This window comes from Protopterus annectens, chromosome 1.part2, assembly GCF_019279795.1.
Source record: "Protopterus annectens isolate FY-2018-M chromosome 1.part2, PAN1.0, whole genome shotgun sequence".
Lineage (NCBI taxonomy): Eukaryota > Metazoa > Chordata > Ceratodontiformes > Protopteridae > Protopterus > Protopterus annectens.
In genome coordinates, this window is record NC_056727.1 from 552583896 (window position 1) to 552610392 (window position 26497).

At 39.6% G+C, this 26497-nt stretch overlaps 1 protein-coding gene across 1 annotated transcript in view; it reads left to right on the forward strand.

Moving 5' to 3' along the window:
• The window catches only part of NINL (ninein like), a 1970063-nt gene that overhangs the window by 1264184 nt on the left and 679382 nt on the right, over positions 1–26497 (forward strand). Inside the window, exon 12 of the mRNA XM_044057633.1 lies at positions 2413–2523. Within this exon, the coding sequence (XP_043913568.1) occupies positions 2413–2523 (111 nt within the window). The remainder of the gene's footprint in view (positions 1–2412; positions 2524–26497) is intronic.

The following is a 26497-nucleotide window of genomic DNA, read 5'->3' on the forward strand; positions in this document are numbered from 1 at the left end:
GGCATGTAGGCTGTGGAGACAACCAGTGTTCAGAAGCTGTCAAACGAACGCTTGTTGCTTGAGTTGCAGTCAGGACTCCGCCCCTCTGTACCAGAGAGCCAGGTTAGATGCTTCCTCACAAGTTGAGGAGGACTGCAAAGTTCCAGGCATTGTAACCTGCCCTAGTTCTTCTAACCAAATCTGTAAAATTTGACTGTACTTGCTCTTCAGATACAGTACTGAATTAGCTGTGGCTATCACATGGTGAAATCCTAGGATTCGTGATTATTTTTCTCAGATCTTTTCTCTGACAGATAAAGCAATGAAAAAAAAATATCGCTGAAAGCCACTTTCAGTGAACACTATTTTAAGATTTTATTGCAGGGGGTCTTCCCTGCAGCCCCATATTGAGGGATCCCCCCCCCCCCCGAACCTTTATATACCAACTCCACAGTTGCATAGCAGCAGAAAAAGGCCAACATCCTACCTTCGCTGAAAGTGGCTTTCAGCAGTAGAGCCTGTGACATCAGAGAAATATTGCCAGTCCAGCTACCTGGAATTTTGTGAATAACTGCATGTCACTTGAAAATATTAATATGATTTGTATAGAGATGTGACACTGCCAGCCCAGCTAGCTGGAATTTTGTAAATAATCATATGTCATTTGTGAATAGTGATATGATTCATATGCTTGTCTTATAAATGTAAGAGAACTATGTTATGTGAATATTAAACTACTGGTGCAGAAGTGTGTGTTGAATTGTATGTTATGTACTGAGCTTCAAGAATGTAACCACAGTGTACCCTACTGGAAAAGAACAGAAATGTGTATAAACTATAGTTGTAAAAACAGAGTTAACTTGCAAACTCTCAAGAAAATAAGTTGAAAAGTAAAGTGTTTTACGACTGTTTCAGTGCAGCGAGCAGGCACAATGTCCAGAGCTAGAGGTGTTCCTATTGTCTTGAAACAGAAATAATTACTAGGTTGAAAATGTAAAGTGTTTTTTATTGCTATGGGACTTCCTAGGAGCTGCACATCTGAGAGAGAAGTATTTTTGACACAGAGGTGCTAAATTCTTAGTATCTGTTTGGCCTGGGAACTGGAGGCAGGTGACAAAGACTGATGTCATCCAAAGCTGACCCAGAAGTAATGTTTTGATATTTAATTTGGAAACTGTCTCAGAGACTGTGCATTTTGTATCTTGTCTTGGATCTGAAAGCATCCATTCAGCACTTCTCATCCGCATTTGCTTTGCTCTGTATGTAAGTTATTTAGGTATAGTATTTCTTTTAGAGATAGTTAGGAATATAGTTTAGATGCTTTCTGTATTTATTTGAGACTGTCCTGCAATGTTCTTGTAAAAATGTTCTTGTGATTCTGAACTCTGCAGTCACTGTGTTGTTATTGAATATTGTCTTGTTCTTTTATTATTTATTATTAAATATATTTAAACCTTTTAATTGTGGCTGGTTTGTTTAGAGATATTTAAGCTCTGAGTACTTGCATATAGTGACACTGTATGGGCCACTCCAATAGCCTTGAAAGTCTTGGTCACACTTACCATTTGGATAATGGTAACATCACACAGTAGGATTGGCCACCCTTTGGGAGGAGCCTTGTAGTAGCTGATAAAGAGCTGGTTGGTGGCAGTGATAACTACCTTTTAGTCTGGGCAAAAGGGGTATAGCTAGTAAACCTGTCAGCCTTTCCCAGGAGTGTGTGTGTGTGTGTGTGTGTGTGTGTGTGTGTGTGTGTGTGTGTGTGTGTGTGTGTGTGTTTGTATATAAATAAAATCTCCGTGTGTGTGTCAGCTACTTGGGCAGGGACACGAAGCACTGGTTGGACAGTGAGGGTGTTAGAGGTTTTGGCTTGACCATTCGGCTGAGGTCTTAACCCTATAGCTGTGCCAGTGGGGAGTCTTATTGGGGATCTGGAGAAAGAGGGAGAAACCAGCCTCAGACTGACTGACTGATCTGTGTAGTTGACTGTGTGTGTACTTGTCATTCTTCCAATGTGCATGTCTCTCACTAGTGGAGAGGATTGAGGCTCCTTGATTACTGGGCCTGTGCAGGGGCATCACAGAGCCATTGCTCCATTGTCAGTTGGACAAACAGTGCTGAGCAAAAACACATGTTCTCAAATCTCAACAGTTATTCATTACAGAGGGCCTTTTTGCATATCAGCTAATATAGTGATTACATATTTATGTCCTGCAGAAGACCTACACTGCACCCTTTGCGGCCTGTAACTTAGAATGACAGCTGTGCTCCATGATGGTGGAGTCTGTGTTAAGGTTAAAGCCTTGATCCCAGGACTTTTGGTGGTCATTGGTAATAGTATACAGGACTGGATAGACAATTGTAGGATTATCAGAGTTTCAGTAGTATTCCACAAAGCTGTAGCAAGTAAAAAGTATATTCTTTTTGTTTCAGGAGAATCACCGTTTACAAAATGAACTGGTTGAAGTGGCAGAAAAACTAGCACAGTCAGAAGCTGTGGTCTCGAAGTTACAAACAGATATTGACTTTATGGTGAAAGACAAGGTAAATGCAATGTGTAAAACTTTCTGCTATTTAAGTGCAAACAAATACTTATTCTGGCCTCTATATCCACCTCGTATTAAACATAAGCTGTTTAAACAGTTTTTATGGTTGTAATACACCAGTCACAAATTTTAGGAGGCAGGAACTGCTGCAGACAGTCTTTTTCTTTTACAGAGATGTAAATGTCAAGTTCATGCATAATTGGCTCAAAGCCTAAGTGCTGTTTATTCCGCTGGTGACTCAAGTTCAGCAATAAGTTTGGATTTTTAGAAGGTTTAAAATCGAGGGGCAAGATGTAGCTTGAGGCTTGCTTTTTTAACTTCTCTGTAGACTTAAAAACCATCTCAGCTAGATTAATGTTTGGTAGAGATGGGGATCTCTGCTGAAGTGTGGCACAGTGTTACCAAGCAGATTAATTCTGAGGATGAAGGTTATAAGCTTCTGACATGCTTAATCCTATAGTCATGGGTCTGATTCCTTCAGTTCCCACTTAACTGATTTGGTCAAAGATAGAAAACAGGCAGCTAGATAGTGCAAATAGGTCACCCCTGAAAAGTGGAACTTATGCCTACCTGGTTAGCAAATAACATAAAATTAAATAAACTGTATAGGTAACACCTGGGACAAGAGATAATTTGCCTGTATATAAAGGAATAGGTGTGCTGATGTGCTTTATGTCCTTGCACATTGCAATGCCTCTGTTAGGAAGCTTGAGCAGTCACTTTTAAGTATGATAATTTGCGCAGTACCCAGCCTACCTGTCACAGAACCTCCCTGCTCAGGTCTTGATAAAATATTAAATTATTGGAGCCTTACTCCAGAGATTTTTGAGAACCAGTCATGCAAATTATTATGTCCAAGACCATCTGAAAGAAGGAACAAGTAAAATCACCCTGGATTGTGAAGGGGAAATGTGCATGCAGTGCCTGAGGGTCCACAGTGTAAAAAAAAAATCACACTCCTATCATGAAACATTGCGAGTCTTCTTTTCCCTTTAAGGTTTTTAATTAGCATTGTGCTTAAACATTTTTGTTTTGCTTTTGCAAATGCAGCTGCACACTCAACTTATTTGCTGGAAAGTATTGAGAGTTTGAAATTCACTAGTGGCCTGTATCCTGATGTTAGTAATGCAGCATGTATTCCAAGTCTGTCCATTATCTTAGCCACTGAACTAATTTGCTTGGGGTGTCATAGTTTCATAGATTCGTACTAGGTGACTGATCAGGAAGGTTAAGTTGCTTAGTTTTAAGATTCCCAGTTTGTTAGTACCCTATAACATGAGTAACTACTACCTAATTTCGTCCCTTTTCACTTAGGATTTAAGGGCCAGAAAAGAGGCAGATTTACAATTTCGCATCCATTCGTCTAGGTTACACTTAGAGGGTTGGGGACTACCTTTCTTTATGTCTAAGGGGAGCCTTCCCAGTGGAATCTGCGTAGTTGACAAAGTGAAATAAACAAATTATTTATTTTTCAGCCTGCAGGATTTTTCCCCACTATAGACATTTCACCCCTTGCTCTACAGGTCTTCTCTGAATTATTCTAGCTGATTTGTTGAAAGGAGGTAGTGCTGCATGTTGCATCATTCTTTATCACATTAAGTCTGTAGGCACCTCACCTACTTCAGTTTACCAAACAGCTTAAATGCCTAAGCATTTGAACATGAAATGAACACACTTAAGCACAGATAATAAAGTAATAATATACAATTACTACACTACAGATAAGTCAGTTACACTGGCGTTGTAACTGATCAGCAGGATTTTCAAGGGTGACCCAGGAGTACTTTCTGGTTAAGTGACTTGCTTAGAGCCTTATAGCAGGTATAATGAAGATTCAAAGAATTAAATCCTATACTTTGGACACAGGAAAAAGCACATTAACAGTTCAGAGCTTTAGTCTTTTGCACTAACTGCCAGACAGATGTACTGCATTGTGGGTAGGTTGGAATTGTGTGAAGGTACACTTGTGTATGTGGTCCTGATTTTCCGATGTGATTAGTTCTGCTGTTGCTTCTTTTTGTAGTAGGAGGAGGTATGCTAGCCCTTTATTATAAAACCGGGTTCACCTTCCATAGCATACAGATTATGTTGCAATCCTGCAAAGAGTTTAGCCTGTAACACTCCATCTGCTGCATGAAAAATTCATTGTCATCAGGTGCTGTAGAAGTGACATCACTGTGGGAAGCTGAATTTTTACTGTTGGGTTAGGGAAGAAACATAAAGTAATCTCCCAATAAATCAGACTCAAAAACTACACGACCGAGTTAGTATGATATTTGCAAAGTGTATAGTAACCAGATATCTTGTGATTAAAGCAGTTTATACGCCATTTTTCTAATCTATATTTTTGAAATACCAATGTACTCGAGGGCTATGTTGCAACATAATCAGCTGAGTTTTTCAGTGGCAGTGGTCTGTTATTACTTATAGCAACTACAATGAATCTGGAACAGGAAAGTTTTCTCATTTCTCAGTTACAAAGTCTTATACTCATAGTGCATTCTAATTCACAGAGTTTGCTTATTCAGTGTCTTGACTTAGCAAGCAGATTCTATTTTGTGTAGCAAGTACATCAAAGACTTGTGTTACATAGTGACTGTGGGTGGCTATCAGACTTTAATAGTGCAGTTTGATGGACTGCTTATAAAATAGACTCTAGATATTGAGTATTGGTATGCTATTACCAAGAGCAGAGCTGCAAATGCAAAAACTCAGTTATGATGAAGTACTGGTCCCTTCAGTAAGTGATGAAAAACTGTTGAAGATTCTTTTGTTAGCATTTCCCTATAAAATTCAGAATTGTTGATTTTCTGTTTGCAGGTGTTTGTTTTTTCGAGTCAGGGTCTTCCTGTTATTCTCACTTGTTCAGCAACATTAGATGAAATTGAGGAAAGAAGTGCTGGATGAACCTAATAGCACATATGTAGTTGAAAGAGATGTAAGCAGAGTGAACCGGCCACTTTCTTTTCACTGAGATGTACCTCACGGCTGATGAGCAGAAACTGTACTTACTGTAGGCATCAGCACAATGTTCCATTTAAGAGAGCAGGTTTTGGCAGTAGATTCTTTATTTATTTTATTTTATTTATTTTATTTTATTTTACATTTGTTGACCGGGCTAGTCCAGCTGGATAATTTCCATTTTCAGTGGAGGCCCGGGGAGAAAAGCTCCATCGATTAAAATAAGGTTATAGAGATTAAACAAATACAATAAATGTGAGAAACTAAAACAATGGGTAACAATGAATACATATTAGTTTAGATAAAGTAATACAAAACATAATTTACTATCTACATACTATTGTGTGAGAATAGTGTAATTACTCATTTTAAAATGTCTAACAGACCAAAAAAATTTTTTTTTTTTTTTTTTTTTGAGAGCAATAGAAATAGTACAGTCATACAGTTGTAATGTCATTTGTGTTGACAGAGAAAGATAGTTTTGAGATAAGAAATTCTGATAGTAAAAAGTATAAAATAGATTAGTCAGGGTTGGTACAAGAGCAAAGCCAGAAGTTGGTCATATGTAAAAAAAGTTGTTTTTAAAAAGATGTAAGGAGCCAAGAGCAGTAATGTGTGAGGGAAGGTTATTCCATATTTTGCCTACAGAGTTGGAGAAAAGGCAGTTACCTGCAGAATTTGTGATCCTGGTTGTGTTGACTTGTAGTTTTCATGGAGCGCAGTTGTTTCAAGTTATTATAGGGGTCAAGAGGTTACTAAGAGCAGGTGTCTTGGATGGGTGATATAGAATGTTATGTGTGACTACTAGTTGTTGATAGATAAGTTTATTAGGAAATTCCAACCAGTGTAACTGTTTTAGGTTTATACAGTGGTGTGTTCTATACTGAGATGCTGTGGCAAAACGTGCTATGTTGTGGTAGGATGTAGACAGTTTCCTAAGGTTGCTTTTAGAGAGGTTAGTGTAAATGGAGGAAGCATACAGAAGGGTAGAGATAAGATGTGATTGTGCTAAGGTGATCCGTGCTTCTGGAGTAAGGAAGGGTTTAATTCTGTACAGTGAACCGATCTTTTATTAACTGCTTTTATAGTGTTATTGATGTGATAATCATAGCTGAGATTATTATCAATAGTGACACCAAGCAGTTTGGTAGTGGAGTCAGGGAGATGAGGGAGTTGTCACTTGCAGTAATAGTAAAATTTAGTTGAGAAGATTTGTGGGTAGGTGAGAATAGTAACAGTTTTGTTTTCTTGGGGTTAAGTAGTAGACATCTTTTGAGAACCACTGTTCGACGGTAGAAAAGGTAGATTGTGTCAGTGACTGGAGTTCAGATTGAGTGGAGGCTGTGCAAATAATGGTGGAATCATCTGCATATTGTATGCAGGTAGTGTTATGGATAAATGACTGAAGATCATTGATAAAGATAGTGAATAGGAGTGGGCCTAGTATAGATCCTTGAGGTACTCCTAGAGAGATGGGTAGTAGAGCAGATAGAGTTTTTCCATAGTACTGCTTGTTGTCGGTTTTCAAGATAGGATGAGAACCAGGTTAAGGAAGAGAAATCTAAGGCAAGGGATTTTAATATGTGAAGAAGAAGTGTATGGTTGACCATGTCAAGGCTTTAGACAGGTCTAGAAAAGAGAAGAGGTTAGTTTGTTGCTGTTACGGTTACAGTTGATGGTGTTGGTAAAGGAAAGTAGTGCAGTAGTAGTACTATGTGAAGGTCTAAATCCATGTTGAGTGTTAGCTAGTAGGTTGTTTTGAAGGAGATGGTTAAGTAGTTGTTTATGTATACATTTTCCATGATTTTAGCTAGTGGAGATAATAGTGCTATAGGGCGATAGTTAGAAAGGTCAGTGGATTTGCCTCCTTTGTGTAAGGGTATTATATGTGATATCTTCCATATAGTTGGAAAAGTACTTTCTTTTATGGATCTATTTATTAGGATAGATACAGGGTAGGCAATAGATTTAGCTGCTATTTGAAGGAATTCAGCAGGAAGTTTGTCTGCTGAGGGGGTAGTGGGTTTAAGTTTTTGTAGGAGAGATTGAATGTATGAGGTGGATATAGGTTGAAGTTGGAGGGGAAGAAGGGAATTATTTAAGTTACTTGAGAGTAGTTGCGAAGCATCCGGAGATAAGTGGTTAGCTAGACTTTGTATGGAAGTAGTAAAGAAGGTATTGAAGTTGTTAGCTATTAACGAGGGATTTTCAGGGTCTAAGTCCTGTGGGTTTGGTGTAACTACTTTGCCTGGGGTGAGTAGATTAGTGATAGTAGACCAGAACTTTTTCGGTTCATTTTTGGTGGATTGCTGAAGTTGGAGGTAATAATTCTTTTTATCGGAGAGGATGGATTTTTTGGTATTATTTCTAAGCTCTTTAAAGGTTTCATGATCTGTTGGGTTTCTAGAGGAACGCCATTTTTTCCAAGACTTATTCCTCAGTTTGATTTTTTGTTTAGTGTTAGTAGTTAGCCAGGGTGCTGTTTTGGTCTTTGTTCTAATGGTACGACTTGGGGCATGTAGATTTAAGATTGCTAGGAATGCTGAGTTGAAATGTTCAACGGCATTGTTAAGTGAGAGGTGTTTTAGTGGGGTCCAGTTATAATGTGAAAGTTCTGTTTGGAACAGTTCAGGATTAAATTGTTTTTTTGAATATAATGTTCTCTGAGAGGTAGGTAAGTTTAGATTAGTCTTAGTCCTAATGACATAGGTGAGGGAGTGATCGCTAAGGTCATCAGGAAGGATGCCAGTTTGGTAGGTTTGAAGGGGAGAGTTGGTAAGAATCCAGTCTAGGGTGGTTTCTTTTTTGTTCTTAGTATTTATTCTAGTGGGACTATCAATTAGTTGTTTGAAACCATAAAGGTTTATATGGGAAGTAGGGGCAGTATTGTTACAAGATTTCCAATCAATGTTAAAGTCCCCAAGGACTAGTGTTTCTTGGGGGAGGGTATTAGAGAGTTGTTCAAGAAGTTGTTCTAAAGTAGGGATGTTATTTCCTGGGGGGAGGTATACACAGATGATGTTTATTGCTTTAGTCATATTAATTTGAATTTTAGAGCAGATTATTTCAGCATTATTTGTTTGGGTTAGGGTAAGGTCAAGAAGAGAAAGCTTCAGGTTTGTTTTATATATAATAGCTACTCCACCTCCCTTCCTGGAGGTACGGTCAAGTCTAATAATGTTGTATCCTGGTGGAGTGATTTCAATGTCTTTAATTGAAGGTTTTAGCCATGTTTCTGATAAGCATAGAATGTCAAATTTGTGTACATCTAATAGGGCATGGAGTTGACTAAGTTTGTTACAGATGCTACGATATTGAGATGGGCCAAGGTTAGTAAGTTAAAGTGTGTAGTGGATGAAATAGAGATGGGTTTGATATGATTTCTGTGAGTTTTGCAGTAGTAGCTAGAGGGCCTGGGTTGGGGTGTATGTCACCATCTATTAGTAGATGGAGTAGTCTAAAATAGTTTTCAACTTTATATTTTAGGAGGCTGTCGAATATTTTCTTTGATGTAGTTTTTGGTACTTTGTAGTGTAATAGCCTGTGGTATTTGGCAAATAGGTAGATAGATTGTGTGGGAGTGTGTATGAAGGTTGGAGTTGTGGAAGTAGCAGTTGTACTGGTATGTTTTGATGGAAGGGAGAGGGAGGCAGTTATGGAGTGTTCATAGGAGGTTAGGAAGTAAGTAGTGATGAGGGGGAATAATAGTAAGAAGGAGATAGCTAATTTCAACTGAGAATGGAAGATAGCTGTAGTCATGTTAAAATAGTTGTAAGTTTGAGTGTGGTAGGATGGTATGTTGTAGGTGGAGGTACTGTGAGGATTTGGGAGAGTTGGTAGTATTTTTTTTCCTTTGGTGTGTTAGACAGAGGGGTGGGGCAGGTTGTAATAGGTAAGTAGGAGTGGCTAATTATAAGGTGGTACACAGTGTGAGGATGAGTATGATTGGGTGTAAGAAGTTAGAGGTGTGTTTAGAGGCTAGGTAAATGTAGGACCCCTCGGGGTGGGTGGGAATTGGGGGTAGGGAGGGAGCGGAGTGAGCCAGGGCGAACGGAGCGGAAGAAACAGCTAAAGAAAAGAGAAGGAGGAAAAACAATCAGACATGGAGGTAAGTGAGGTCAGAAAGGTACAAGATAAAGGAAAAGTTATATAAAGGACCAGGAACCTCTAATAGAAGACAGGTAAAAGGGCTAAGTCAGTGGTGAAATATAGGGCGTAAAATACAGGAGAAAGAGAAGGTAAAATTGTAGAGGGAAAACAAGGGAAGGTAACAGGGTAAGTAAAGCAATAAGAAGAGCAACCAAGGGAGAAACAGAGAGAATTCAACAGAGAGGAGTGAATTAGTCTTAAAAGGGGTTTAGGTAGAAGGTAAGAAGAGAAAAGGTGAAAAGAATCAGTGGAGAGTAGAGACTGCCATCTAGTGGCCAGAGCTGGTACTAAATCTGTAGAGAGATTTCTACAGTAATGAGAACAGAAGAGGACAATAGAAATAAGGTATTGAGAAGGAAGCTTTATAAAGAAGAATGACGAAGATAGGGGCTGCAGGGGTGCAGGAGGAGGCAGTGGAGTGTTTCAGTGGATAAAACTAGAGGGGAGGGGGATATGGCTGCTGGCAAAACCTAACATCTATTCTAGTATACCTTAAGGTTTTAAATTAGATTAAAATATGCAAAATATCATAGGACACAAATATTAGGAGACATACAAAAAATATCCTGAGGCTCTTAGTCCAGTGGAGTTTGGTTACCCAGGTGAAGAATAACCCACACAGGCTGGATAGGTGAGTATAGGTGCTCCTTTGGGTCCAATAAGGTATGGTGGGAGTTGAAAGAAAAAATGTATATAATAGCTTTGAGCAGCTGAAGAGAGAGAAAAAATATTAAAGGGGGGGGGGAGAAAGGTAGAGTTAGCAGAGGATTAAACAAAATGTTTCATAAGCAGAACAGTTTACACAGGATTAAACAACTCAGTCAGATAAAATCATCTACAACAAAACTTATGCAACACATAACAAACCTTTGGGAAGGTTTTTCTCATTGCCCGTTCAGTTGTATTGCTTAACATCCCTTTTCATCAGTTTCATTTTGCCTCTCTTTTGGGGATTTCTCCTGCTGTTTAATGTGGAAGAATTGAAGAAGTTCTTTGGGGTCATTTTATCTTTTTCTACTTCTTGGCTTGATTGCACTACAGAAATAGATCCACAGAGTTCTAGTGTAGACAGATCCTTGACGGAAATGCTTCTGCCTTGGAGATTCACTTTAATTCTAAGCTTTTGCAAAATGGTAGGCAGTAGGATTACATAGCATCATAAAAATGTAAAACTTTTTTTGAAATAAAAGAGAAGAAATTAATGGCAGCAAGATTAAAGGAAGGCAGGGAGTAGCATATGCCTATAGCTCAGAAATCTGGCTGAGGTAGCCAGTCTGGTGGTGCAGAAGTTGGGTGTTTATATGCATAGTAAACTTTAAATGTTTCTTCAAGGTAATTCTTTCAAAAGATACTCCTGCCTTTGATATGCGTTTTGTTGGTCTTCAGTAGCCATCCTTTTAGGTTTACTCCCTCTCTGTCATGTACAGCTCTACTCATGTCTGTGCAAACTAGACTTATTCCTTGTGCGTTTCCACTGTCCCCCCATGCACACACACACACACACACACACACACACACACACACACACACACACACACACACACACACACACACACACACTTCGCTAAGGATGTTTTGGAAGAAAATCCTCTGTAATAAGTTTTAGTTCTTCAGAATAAAAGTAAAAATTTTTCTCAAACTTTACACTGTCACTGCATCTGGACTTGTGTTTGTTTTAGTTTGGAACCTAATACACTTTTTCATTGCCCCAAGACCTCAGTCCTGCTATGCAATTCTTTACTCACTGCAAGAAATTTGATTTGGCCATAAAAAGGCAGTGAGAAAAACTTTGCAATTTCTTACATAAACTGGATGGAAAGGTAGCAAAAGCATTTTTTCACCTCATTTTCTAATTAGGATATTTCCAGCATTTTCAGTACCTGTTCAAGTTGTGTCGACCGTCTTCAAGGCACTCTATTCTGGGCAGAAATATCAGTTAGCTAGCAGGCTTAGCAAAAAAAAAAAAAAAAATGAGTGCAACTGCGCTACAGAAAGGTCCAAAAACAACACAAATTATAAGATGAAGTCAAGGTTAAAGCAGATACTTGGACACTGTACTCAAAAGAAATCTTCAGTTAAGGAACTGGCAAAAGCCTAGCAAGCTAACAGAGGTTTAATGTGTCATGCAGGCCTACCTGCCAGCTGTTCAGAATTTTACAACTTTTCCAGATTTTGCCTAACGTGTTGGCTTGTTCCTCATAAAATTTGTGGTTTTCTGGCAAATCATCGAGGATTGAAGCCATTAAATAATGACAGACATTTTGAGTTTCATACTTTATACCTACCGTAAAAAGCATGCTAATACAAAAATTTCTCTTCTAGCAGCCTTATAAAAACAATGCTTAAAATCTGTCTATGATTTTGTGCCCCACGCCCCATTATTGTCATCCTTGTCCAGAATTCTTGTGCTAAGAGGCTGAGAGGTATGCATGCACACTGCATGAATAAGTTATTTTCATATTGCAGTTCATGCAGTTATTCATAGTGTATGTGTAAAGGACACCAAATGCGATGTTCATTTTATGTCACACTGTCATGAGCTGGTCAGCTTATGTTTATTAGTGAGTTAAGGGGACAATGATTTCATTACTGTATGGCCACAGTGCTAAGAAAAGATGGAAAAGTTCAGCTAAAAAAGACTTTGGATTTTTATTTGAACAGTACTAATATTAAGGTACAATCTTTTGTGTTTGAGAACCTTGCACTCTTTCTGTTACTGTTAGTTGCACATGTTATGTAAAAATGTTTGAGTTGTTGTTTATTACAAAATGTATATATATATTTTTGCTTCAAAATAGCATTTTAGTGTAGTAATATGTTGTCATTTTTATGATAATTACTTCAAACTTGGGGGGGGGGGGTGAATAATCATCATCCAGCCTGGTGGCATAGAGGGAGAAAACCCTGGCTTAAGACCCAGGTGACCCAGCTTCAGCTAGAGCAGATTTTGCAGGTAGGGTGGAGAGGTGGCTTCCTGTCTGGCTATGGTTGGCACTCAGTATTGTAGGACTGGGAGGGACGTGGACTGCATCTACCCAAGCCGGTGACGGTAGCTCCTGTACCAGCATGTGTGGGAGGTTGCTTACGTGGATGTAGTGGGAACATTAGCCAGTCCTTGTGGCTACTGTGATGTGTATATCACTGCCTGTGGGAGGGAATAGGGCCAAAATAAAAAAAAAATATGCTTTGCATCATTGAGATCCTGATAGAACAAATGCTCCCCCTGATGTCTGGGTGTATGATGGTGCACCCCTTCCCCCATACAGGCTGTCTTCCTAGTGGATCTGGAAAGGCATTCCTCACCACCAGTGAATTAATTGGTCCATTTACCATTGAGGAGGCTTGATGGTCAACAGGCAGAAAATGATAAAGAAAAAAAAATGAAGAATCAATTTTATGAGGAGGAGAGACGGCCTTAATACTCTGCACTAACTCAAATACCAACTTATAAGGGAACAATTTCTATTTACTCTAGCAGTTAAGTGCCTGTATTTGTTGCTTTAGAAGGCCATGTGTTTTATGTTTTTTGTATATGAGGAACACTACAAATGAAACCTCTACATCATATGGTAAAGTAATGTGTGTGTGTTAAGAACACAAAAAGATCTCAGTATCAGAGATGTGGATACACAAAGCTGCAATCATCTGTGACATGGCTCTTTGCATTAGTTCATGTCAGGCAGGGAGAGCATCACTTTGCATTGTGCATTCAGATTATTTTTGCTTCAACAAAAATTGGTAATGAAGTTGATTAAATTGTTGCTTATTTGTACACATTGCTAATTGCTTTCACAGTAGTTCTGCAATAGTTGCATTTTAAACCAAGCAAATCTTATTCCCAGATCAGTTTATTTTGTATAAAGTATATAGTGCACTAGTGAACCAGCCATGGCACCTTGAGATTCTCTAGTTACTTAGTACAATTTTTTTCTAAATACTTTTTATTTATTTTGTTATTAAAAAAGAAAGCATTAATCTGATGTTATCAGTTTTCATTCCATCCTCAACTGATGGTTTTGGATCCGACTATGTAAAAATTCATGGCAATCCAGAACTCTCGAGCTTCTCCCTTACCAACAATGTATCCTTCCCCAATACCTCAGATCTTGTTTGCCGCCGTTAGGTGAAAGATGTGGTTGTTTGATTCTCGTGCTACTGGGATAGATAAGTGATATATATATATTTTTGTCTTCTCCTTTAATCTTCTCTTACATTTTCTTAAATTTCTTCGTTTTGTACTAGCGTGCTCTAAATACTATCGTTAGTATCTCTTTCTGCCCGCTTTTTCTCTCCCTTACCTTCTATGTTTATTGTAGCCTTACTACCTTTGTAGATGGTCCCTTTTCTCCCTACTTAAGTGCTTAAAAAAAAAAAAAAATTAATTTTATTTTGTGGTTTTCTTCTTTGTGGTGATTGTTTACTGTTTCTTCTGTGCAGTTCCTTTTACTATTATTTTTCAACATGGCTGAAAAAGAAAAAAAACACCAGTAGGTTTTAAGAAGTGTGGGAAATGTGGACAAAAGAATTCTCTGACGCACACACACTACTGCCTTGGTCCCCTTTGTCTGCAATAAAGTTATGTGATATGTCATATCTTCAACCCCTGAGCGTTGGTAGAACGCAAGAATAAGTTAATCTTGAAGGTCATTTCACAATCTTCTTTTGGTGAAGCCATCTCTGGAGAGATGTCCAAATGTTGTCTCAGTCCTCTCCGAGCTTTTCTTCCGTTCTTCTAAGACCTCAGAGAAAGTCTTAAAAAAGGCTTTCTTTGAATCAAACAGTTTTGATGGATCCATCCAAGAAAAGGAAAATTAAGTTGTCTGATTTGACCCCCTCAGATTAGACAAAGGTAAAAAGTGCTTCTTTGGATCCATGGTCTTCGAAAACAAAGGATTTATCGGCTCTGAAGGCCACTCATCCTCTTGAATACTGGGCATACTTCTAGGACAAGGTACTCTCCATCTGTGGACCCTGTCCAGTCTAAGGTGCCTTCTCCTTTTCTTTACAGACCGGATTTGCTCTCCAGGCAGTCCTCTTACTCTTCTAATAGCCTCACTGTAGAATATGTGAACAGGGTAGTGAGACACATGCTTTCAGTGCAAAGCCTCCCAGTTGTTGTTTCGGGTCAGGAAGCCCATATATCCAAGACTCCACCTCTAACTCTTCTTCCCCTGGCTCCCTCTGTGGGTTTGGAGCCCTTGGATCCAAGTTGTCCAGGCCAGTCTTCTTCAGGTCCAAAGATCACTGTTTCCAAAGATCAGACGTTTGCTCTGAGCTTCTTTGCACTATTGGATCCAGAGATTTCTCGGAGCTGATTCTACCTAGTCGGATCTGAGGTCTTTCAGTCAACTCCGAGGGCTTCAGAGCCATGTCTACACCTCGGAGATTCAGCAAGGGTTAGTTTGGTTCTAACCTCTGCCGTGGGGCACCTTTCCTCTGAGCAGGGTGGGACCAATGATCAGAAAGCCCTCCTTTCAGACACTGGTTCCTATCACTCTTTGGGAAGGCCTGCCTTTAGGACTTTGGAGGAAGCACTGTCAGCTTCCATGTCCCAGATGGGTTCTATCCCCTTGGATTCCATATCTTCCCCTGCACTGTCAGGAGTCACAGCTAGCTCTCCCACAGAGACAGACGGCACTAAACCTCTGGACAACTAGTTTGGTATTTCTACCTGTTCTGATACCTTTCCAGATTATCTCACTGAAGAGGTCCCTCTGAAGAGGACATGTAAGAGGAATCCTCTGGATTCTCCTGACTGTGTCATCAAAGACACAGATTTTGATGGCAAAAGATCCCCATGGTCACCACCTGCAGATGTCTCCTTCATAGACATCCTTAAAATCCTAAAACAGAGAGGTGGCTGAAAACCCAGCAATCCTTTATCAGAGGACTCTGTGCTCCTGGAGGCATTTGGTACCACCCCATCTACGTCTTGGGTAATTCCACCTGCTGATGAGCTCCTCGAATTGGTCGCGAGGTGGGCATGGAAGGAGACTGACTCCAGCCCATACCAAGGAAGCCTGATAAAATTATTATCCCCTCCAGAAGGCAGAGTTCTGGTCCAAGGGCCCTCCTGTTGATGCCATTGTTGTAGCGACGACCACCAGGAAGGTGATATCCTTGCAGGAACCGTATCTGAGGATGTGAAGGACTCTGTCACCTCACAGCTGGCAATCCTTCAATCTGTACCAAACTTGTCCATGAGTCTTATTTCCAGTTTGGCAGAAGGAACCTCAGGGGCAGTGAGTTCAGGGGTCGCCATCAGGAGACATGCTTGGATGTGCTTGTGTGACTTTATGGAGCCTTTTAAGTCTACATTCATCAATGCTCCTTTTGATGGCACATCTCTCTTTGTACCCAAAGTAAAAGATAGGTTATCCAGGTGTGAGAATGGAAAGACTCTTTCTGCTATGGGCATGCATTTTTCCACCTTCCAAAGATCCTTCTCAAGGAATCATCGGGAGGTGGAAAGATGTGGTTCAAGAAATCGCAAGGATCCTTCCAAGATGCATATTGAGGGTCTTCTGCCAGAGGCAGAGGGAGAAACTGAAATGGTAGCTGCTGCCCTCGTGGCAGAGGAGGCCTGCAACATCAAGGTTCCAGAGAACCTTTTTTTGGTAAACCTTTCCAGTACTCCTGAACAGAGGCCTGATTGTCCCCCTCTGGAGGCAGTTGGGTTTTTTTGTCCCTGCATCAGAGAGCCTTGCTAGAAGCAACAAAAGATACTTTGGTGCAGAGGATCATATCCAGAGGATATAGCATTCCATTTTCCCTTCCTCCTCCAATTTCCAGGAAAATCCCAGGTGTTCCACCCAGTCAGAGGGATCAAGCAGCCATTCAGATACAAAAGCTGCTTAAGAAAAGTCATCCAAGAGTTCCCCCAAACCAGAAAGGATCTGAATCTTTAGTGCCAAAGAAAACAGAGGATTGGAGACCAATTATGGATCTCAGCAAACTGAACAGATTTGTTCAAAAGACAGAGTTCCAGATTGTTATGGTTCAGTCCATTCTTCCATTTTTGGAAAAGAACAACTGGATATGCTCACTAGATTTCCAGAATGTGTACTTATATAAAAATAAACCGGCAATCCAGGAGATTTTTGCACTTCTAGCTAGGAGCAAGTCATTATCAGTTCAGAGCACTGCCCTTTGGCCTCACCACATTCCCCAGGGTGTTCAAATGTATGGCAGTGGTGGCAGCTCACTTAAGACTGCAAGGATTCTGTGTGTTTCCATACTTAGACAACTGACTCATTACTGCTCTGACCAGGCATCAACTCGTTATGGCAAGAGAAGAGGCCATCCACACTCGCACAAGTTTAGGAATAACCATAAACTTTGAGAAGTCAAATCTAGAGCCAACTCAAATTCTAGAATTCATAGGGGAGCAGCTACACACAAGGTCAACAGTAGCTTCCCTTTCCAGAGTACAAACTTGAAGGTCACAAGTCAACAAGATACTTTGCAGTACCACAATTTCAGCTTGCCTAGTTCTACAAGTTCTAGGATTAATGGCGGAAGTGATAACCCTTGTTCTGCTTGATAGGTTCACATGAGAATTCTCCAGTGGCTGTTGGCATCTCAGTGGTCAGTTCATCTACACTTGTCAGCCCCAATACGAATTATAAACTGAAAGAAAAGTCTGAAGTGGTGGATCCAATTGGCTCAGTTGCTACAGGGTTGCCCATTTGTCCCCTCACAGCCCAAGGGTATAGTGACCACAGACACTTCCTAGCTAGGGCTACACATTTCACACTTATACATGCCTGGGAGTCTCACTGAACAAGGGTTGCTGTTTTCCAACAAATTATTCGGGTTGCACCCCTCCTAAAAAACACTGAGGGACGCTCCCCTAACTTGTTTAACAGGTCTTGGTCACCCATCAACAAGTTCCAGTTTTTGTTTAGAATGTTTTTGATGTCTGATGCATCTATACTAAAAGTTATGATGAAACTCCATGAGAACTTGTTAGTGTTTGTAGTGTGGCAGACTACATTGGTATTGCCATCACTTTGGTTTAACTCAACCTGTGTGTCACTGTGCACTCTATTACTACTCAATAGTGGTTTATAAAAGCCTGTATTTTATTTTAGATTGTACTTCAGTTAACTCCTGAATCAGTGAACCAGGGTAACCCCTCCTGAGGAACATACCCTCAATATTGAACATTCTTCCACAAATTCTTCCTCTACTGAAGTCATCCTTGCTGCTGTTACAAGTTGGTCCTTGATAACTGACCGTTTCTGATGGCATGGGTGTGAGCTGGTATAATGCAAGGAGGTATTTGAGTAGGTACTTTTCCTGTAAATCTTAGCTAAGAGTTTCCCATGGATTCTGTCTTTCCTCAGGTCATTGTCTAAGTACGCCACGTTGTCTTGGTGAAAAGTGTAAGTAAATTGCAAAATACTAGTTGTGTTTTTGAAATACTTAACAAATTCTAAAGCATCTCTTTCGTCTCCTTTAAGGATGTCATCCAGGAAACGCGTGTAAAAATAAATTTGTTCATTAATCTCTCTGTTCTTTGTAATCTATTCTAACTCCCAATAAGCCATGACCAAGTTGGCAAAGCTTGCTCCACAAGGTGACCCCATAGCCACCCTGATTTTTTTTTATAAATAGTTTTCATTATCAAAAATGGTGTAATTGTTAGTCAAGATAATATCCAGTAAAGTCTCGACTAACGTAACTTCTATTTGTGGTGCACCCCTCAGTCTCAACATATGAGACCCATTCAATACCTTCTACATATGGAATTGACATCTATAAATCCTTAACGTCAATTGTTAGAAAGTTATACTCTCCTTTAAATTCTAGTTTGTTCAGTCTAGACAAAAAGGACCAAGAGTCTTTACAAATCTGTGGTTCTTGGCCAATGTATTTTTTCAAAATAGTGTCTACAACTATAGCACTAGGGTAAGTACTAGATTGCCTGGCATCCACTAATGGCCTCAAAGGCGGGTTGACTAGACTACATATTCATATCCATCAGTACCAGCCCACCCTCTTGTCTGGTTTCATCATCCTGACTGGGAGTTTACGTAGATCATTCAATGCTTACCCATTCAGATCTTGACACATTATAATTATTTCTGTCTATTATTTGTTTTTCTCCTTATCAAGTGATCTGATATCCAACTCATACATTCTGTCAAACAAAGCAATTGGTGGGTGTGTAGGTGGGTTAAATGTACTGGGAATCTTAAAAGCAGAATCAGGAAAGTCATTATTACCAAGTACAGCTAGATTGAGTTTCCTTGTATACATTTTAAAATCCATTAAAGTCTTAGTAGTGTCTGCAAAACGTGCAGGTACAAAAGTCAGTCCCTTCACTAATAGTTCAACCAACGCAGGTTCAGCCTAAGCAACAGCACATAAGTTATTCAATTCCTGTTTTTTTTTTAAACAAGAAAAATCTTTATTAAACCATCACTTATGATTTATTCAATCATACATTTATATAAATGAAAACAAACCACACCAACTCAACCCTAGTTGCAAACATTTTACATCAGGAACCATACTGACACACTCCCAGCTGCAAACATTATTACATCAGTTATAATCTGCCCAATCATTTTCGGTCAAACATTACATAGCTCATTTAAGTCCTGCCTTCTTTTAAACGTCATTCTTCCCCTGTATGTATTGTTCCCACTTTTTCCTCTGCAGTTTGTTCCTTCCCTTTTCTAAAGATATCAATTCCAGTTGTTTTATCTCTGTTACTATATTCATTCACTACTTCTAATATGGTTGGTTTAGATTTTGATTTCCATTTTCTAGTATTTTTTTTTTTTTTTTTTGGCAGCCACCATAATTAGAGACAGCAAAGCCTTACTGTGTCTAGGCAATTCCGATTCTGTATCATGGTTCAGAAAAATCATCTCCCTCGTCACACCAATCACGCCCACCCAGCAGATCCAGCATTGCACCCCGCAGGGAATCCTTAATGTCTGTCAACTCACCACACCCAGAGAATGTTCCCCGTTACCTCTTTCTTCCCCTTCACACCTCCAACATTTGCTTTCTACCTGAAGAAAAATTATTTGAAGGTCTACCTGGCATATAAAAATATCTATGTAATGATTTCCCAGCAAAAATCCTAAATCTTCCAGATTTTGTTACATATTTGGGAAACGTACATCTATCCTACCATTGCTTTTTTGTGAATTGTTTATCCAGTCTCTCTTCCTAGTCCTTTCTAACCTCCTCTGGTTGATTCTTATATTTATCATGCAATATTGTATATGCTCTACTAATTATTCCTTTTTTAACTGCTGCTTCTGTTCTAGATTCTGTTAAAAACTCTACCAGTGCTGGTATTTCGTTTAAGACCCCCTATTTCTTTCTCTTTGCCCATACACTGATATCAATCCTTGATAAGGAAGGCAATCTCTAACCTGCAGTCCAGATAAATTCTTGACATTTTCCCAGTCTATCATCTTTCCCTCTCTAATTATTTGCTCCCAGTACCTTAGTTGCTTTGCCATTTTTTTCCAATAAATTTCAACCCCCTTGTGTTTGTTGTCTATATTCCTAATGGCAGTCATCCCTTTCGGCAGAATTTTTCTTCTCCATTCCCATGTTGGCTTAGTTCTTAGGATGCTTTCTGCTATATAGATATAATATTCTGTGTGAATATTGTTATTCTGTTTAAAAGCCTGCATCCAAAATCCCAGTCTCTCCTTATTTCCTGAGCTTCCCCTTTGTTTCATCATCATCTCTTTTGTGTTATGTATAGGAGCCTGTATAGCTCTGAAATGTCCCCTTCAAATCAGGTAATCCCAGTCCACCCTGTTCTACTGGAAGAATTAGATTATCCCAGTTGACTCTTGCAATCTTCCCCTCCCAGATGAAGTCCTTCAGCTCTTTATTAATTGCTGTCCACAACTTCTGTGGTTGATAAAAATATGCCTGACCTGTATATAAGACTAATGGGACTAAAAACATTTTAACTGCTTGTATCTTACTATCCATTTCCATATAACAAAGCTTTCATTTTCTCAGTTTTTGTAGTATCTTTTGTATAGTGTCTTTCCACATAGCCATAGCTGCCACACCAGAATAATTTTTAATCCATACTCCTAAGTACTTCATTTTACCATGTCCCCATAAATATGGATATTGTTGAACTAATTCATGTGTGGTTACATAATTTACCTCTATTGCCTTTGTTTTAGCTTCATTAATTTTGTATCCAGATAAGACTGAAACTGCCTTAAAATGTTCCACAACACTGTAATGTCTCTTTCTGGTTTTGCCAGGTATAAGATGATAATATTTGCAAATGGAGTCCACTTTTCTTGACTACCATACCTATTATATCCTTGAATTTCTGAGTCCCTTATTTTCTTTGCCAGTGGTTCTAAATATACAAATAACAAAGGGGAAAGAAGACACCCCTGCCTGGTTCCTCTGCTGAAGTAGAAATTATCGGAGGGGTGCCCACCCACTTTAATTTTCACCTTTCATCCCTTATATGTCCTTCTAATTAACCTTATAATTTTTTCAGGAATTGCAAATGCTTCCATTACCCTGCTCACAAACTTACTCTCTCAAATGCTTTCTCTGTATCAAGACCCACCAGCAATAATGGTATTTTCTCACATTCTATTTCCCTCTGGATCGTCAATGTTCTGTTAATGTTGTCAGATGTTTGCCCCCTCCTCCACACACACAACCACATTGAGCCATGTCTGTCAATTTTGGCATTATGTTTTGCCATTCTTTTAGTCATCATAGACATAAACACTTTATAATCATGGTTTAGTATTGAAATGGGCCTGCATGAAGCTGGATCTGATGGATCTTTACCCTCTTTAGGTATTTCAGCTACCACTGTTTTCTTCCAGGATGTTGGTACTTCTCCTCTTAAAATAATGTTAAACTGATAAATATCTGGAAGGTTTTTTTTTTTTCCTTCCTAGCTTCCAGACTTCCACAGGAATACCATGTATTCCTGGGGACTTTGGTTATACATCACAATTTTTATTTTTTCTCCTCCTATTACCTTTAGTAATTGAGCCTCATCCACCTCTAACCTTGGCATATTTAATTCTTCCATAAACGTTTTCATTTGTATTTTTCTTGATTTTTATATTCCTGTGCTTTATACAGACTTTCATAGAATTTCCGAAATATTTCTAATTCTTCTACAGGATCTCTTGTTACCTTCCTTGTTATAGGCTCCCTAAGCTTGGCGACAGCCCTTTCTACTTTCTGTTGCCTGAGTCATTGTACTAAAAGTTTTTTTGCTCTAGTGTTAATATCAAAAAACAGTTGCTTAACATTCTTTCTAAACTTGTGTATATCATCGAGGGTAACCCCTTATTTTCTACTTGGCATTCGGCAGTTGATCCTCTTTTTGTTCTGTGAGATTCTCTCTATTCTGCAATATTTTCACATTTGTCAGGCCCTCTAAATAATTCTTGTTACTTCTTAACCATAGCTCCCCTTTCTTTTATTTCCACCCTATTTTTAAACTCCACCTTAATTTTATCCCTACTCCCTGGCTATATTTTCAGAGGTAATTTCTGTCCTCTCGAATAGCTCCTGAAAAATCTCAACTACCCATTCCTTAAATTCCTCTCTTTTCAACAGATAGGTGGGAAACCACCATTGTGTCATTTTTTTCATTACCCTGTGTTTTTATTTTAGTTATTATTGATGCATGATCTGAAATAGTTATTGGGTGTGTATCAAAACCTTCAATTAAATGCACATGTTCCTGTGAAATGTAGATTCTGTCTAGCCTAGCCCAATTTTTGTGTTTTTGGAAATAAGTAAATTTACTCCAAACTCCTGTTACTGAATTATCATCTTCCATGCCAAATATTTTATAAATTTCTTCAAAAATGTGCTCTCCTTTGTTATACTTTCCGTTCTGGGACCCCCAGACAGATCTTCACTGCTGCAAATCAAATTCTGGTCCCCATCTATAAGTAATTTGTCTCACCCGTCTTAATCCCAGGCCCAGCTGCAAGGAAAGTGCCGATGAAGCTTGAGGACCTCTCCGAGTCTCATCTCAGTGATATTTTTATGACCCTGTCCAAGGCCTTTATAGAAGGATGCTGAATACCCCATAACAGTTTTAACTGCACTGATGCTTTAAGGCATAGGTGGAGATTGTGTGCCTGCACACAATGACATACTTGAGCTTGTACTCAGGAGCTCAGAAACAAGATCCTGGATGCCCACTTTTTTGCAGGGACTCTAATTTTTTCCAGCCTTTCTACAATGTGGTCAACAATTTTCTGAAGAGGAATCAGAATCACTTTCTCTATGAAAGACTTCAGCAATTCTTCCCCTTTAGTGCTAGATGTGACTAATCCCAAAAGAGGGTATCCTGTGCATGAGAAGGTATCCAGCAAGTGTCATGCAGTCGTGCCAGTAAGTGAAGACACCAGTTTAATTCCTCTGGTGGCCCTGTTGCAATCCTGTATATGGTCTTTGACTAGTTGGTGGGGAGAGTTGATTCTTTAAATTTACTCAGGCTTGGAAAACCATCACAAGGGGTCGACAGATTGTATATGTTGTCGTCTTTGGTCACATTTGAGTGCTCATTGGGCCTTTCCAGGCGAGGGGGTCTCTGATGGTTTAGTTTATTTTGTTGAAGCTGTTTGGACAAGTAAAGACTGTAGTGCTGAGTGAGGATACAGACACTTCTTTTGGGGGATAGATGGGGAATTCTACTCTTGTTTTTTTCTGGTTCCAAAGGGATAGATTTCTTTGACATTCTGGACTTCTGTGACTTAAGCATATCCATTTCATTTGATTTGAGTGGGCACTCTGCTGCTGATCATGCCTTTCTCTTAACAGTGGTCTGGATTGATGCTGCTAAATATAATGGATACCTTTTGACATGTTAGCACCTGTGTTCTACACTCTGGAAACTCCTCCAGTTTGCTCTAGGTAAGCATCAATTCCAGTACAGTGTGCTGCTACATATTTTTCATCAGTGTTTACAGTTTTTTCCATTGTGTTTGCTGCGGTGGATGAAGAGTCTGCTGGTGCCCAAACACCTGGCTCTTTGTAATCCCATCCAGGGTCTGCATGGAAACTCTGGGTACTTGCATTAAAACAGTCATTAGGGACAACCATGCATTGACAAAAAAAAAGTTTTCTGATCCCAGCTTAGAGGAAGTCTTTCATTGATGCAGAAATGTATACTCTTAGAGGCTGAGCTTGCCTTTTGTGAGGGCTGGGGCAGTCATAGCTTTGGCCACCTGGTTTTGTCAAGGTTCAACTCTGCAGTGTTGTCTGGGCACATCAGATTCTGTGATTTTCATAGCTCTGTTTGTATGATGAAGATGGAGGTATCGCAGTGGAGTGTAAGGTATCAGTGGCTTCAGGTACAGCACTTGTTTACAGACTTGCTCTTAGCATTACATCCTTCTCATTGGGTCCTAAGACTATTGGACTTTCCCCAGAAAACTTCTGTTGGATCTTCCCTTTCTACAACCATATCTGCAGTAAGTCTTTAGAATGGGCATTTCTCTTTCAGGCCGGACAAATTGCAACATATAATGCAGGTTATGTGGTTCTGCCTTAGAATAGGGGGTATTTCTCAACAACTTTAAGTTTGTGGCAATGTCCTTAGCCTTGAGAAGGCTTAAAGAAGTGAAGGCTTAAAGAAAGAGGTGCTTCTAGGTACTGTTCTTTTCAGACAACCATTCCATTATTTAACCTCTAAACAAAATTGTACCCCATGTGTAGTGACACTGTTTTTCTGCCATTGGACCTAGATATATGGGCATCCTTCTTTCAGTAGTTTACATCCACAGATATGTGAACAAGCTGGTGGGTGCCATCAACCATTTCTCTAGTCCTGTCACTGAGCTCCAGAGTTTAATTGTCTGATAGGGGTCTCCTAGAACTGGAGCACTGCTGAAATTAATCTGTTTGCCAACCAGGAGAATGAAGTCCTCCTCCTCTTTGCAGGAGGAGGTAGCAAGGGATTTCTCTCCTGTTACATGGGTCAGGCAGTGTCTTAATGGAGTGTGAGCCTCTTGAAGATCCATCAGCACCAAACTCGTTCAGTGCTGTGACTGGTGGTCTCTGCATATCTTCACCAAGAATTATAATTCCTTGATCACAACTTCAAGTGTCAGGCTTCATTTTTGAGCTTGATTGTGCAGGACCTAGCCTTCTAGACTCTGACTTTCTACTGTCCCTTTGCTGTTTCCACCCTTGTGGCAGTTGTTTGGGAATGAATTCAACCATAGGTGCGCATCAACAAAGATCCCTCATGTTAATTGTCAGATAACATTCTTACTGTATCATTTGCCATAGGAAAGGACTCTCCTTAACTAGTGACAAATATTCCCGTCCCTCCTCTCCATGTTTGAATGGATTACTCCTCCATGTAGCTCCAGTAATTAAAGCTACGTAGATGATTATCCATGTAGCTTCAGTTATTGGCATTCCCTATATGTTGTGCAAGTATGTACTTGTATATTACTTTATGGCAGTTCATGTGACAGAACTTCATTTTTCATTTTTGATTTGCTGGAAGGGCACTCAAAGCCTGAGGATAATTTTTCTGTAGGATTAGACATGTGTACTCTTCTCTTAATGTCACTGCATTAGCACTGAGCCATGTACCCTTGGATGCGAGATCTTCAGAAGAAATTTGCCAGATGATTGGTGGAAAGGGCAAACCTAACCAACAGGACCCATCAAGGAGGGTCCTCTTGCATTAAAGCTGATGTAGTGAAAGTGAAGCTATTTATTTATTTTTGCATGAAGTAAATGAAGAGGGGTTGCTTGTTTGTTTATTTTTGTTTTACAGTCACAGAAGTGGTAGTTACCAGAAAGTTTTTGATGTATGCTAAATTGCATTAAAGGGTTCATGGTTCATATATTGGCTTTAGATATTCATGTTAATCAGTAAAGTTAACAGCATCTGCCAGCGGTGTTCGACAGCTTTTTGCTGATTTAAATGATTTTACTGGAAATGCGCCGATTTTTATTCCATTGCTAGAATATAGGTTTGTAGGTAGTTACTGGGCATGCAGCCCAGGGGAGAAGATGCTGCTATATTCTTAATTATCCCAAAGCAGCATCTAGTTAAATGACTTGCTCAAGGTCACACAGTAGGACGACATGCAGTCTAGCAGACCATTGAGGTCCTAGCCCAAATTCTCAGTGGCCACAAAGCACTGTGTGCTAAGTGACTTGATGAAGGTCACACTCATGGCCGGCCTTAGGAATAGGCCAACTAGGCGGCCGCCTAGGGCGCCGGTCTAGCAGGGGCACTTTTCCAGTATTTATTTGGTGTAGGTAGATCAGGATGGGGGCACCAGGTAATTAGTTGGGGGGCGCCGTGAAGCCCTTTTGCCTAGGGCACCAGTTGACCTAGGGCCGCTCCTCACACTGTATGTAAATGAAGGCTGAGGGAGTCAAGCTGTTCACCACTAGAAGTAGCTTATTACCAGCTCATACAGTTCATAGCCGTAATCCTCTGTGCTATTTGTCAGACTTAAATTTTATTTTCTCCCCTTTTGAGTCATCTTAACTTGAATATCTTGTGCTGTGATTATTTTGTAATAAGTATGTTTTTCTGTGCTTGTGCCAACACATAAATTAGCCATTTTTTTCCAGAGGTTATCAGGACCAGTTGTTCTGCACTTTTTATCTGAGAACAGTTTCCCCATAGCTTTTTATGCATTAGCATTACATTTTTTTAATTCTTCCCCCTTACCTATGCTAAACTGCACTATGCCTAGTCTGTTTAAGAACAGATGAAATAAATAGGTAATCCACTTAACTACAACTTTGTGAAAGTGAATCACCATAGTTATACCAGTTAATCGTATTTAATGTTTACTGAAGTGTGATTCCCATCCTTAAAGAAAATAACCTAA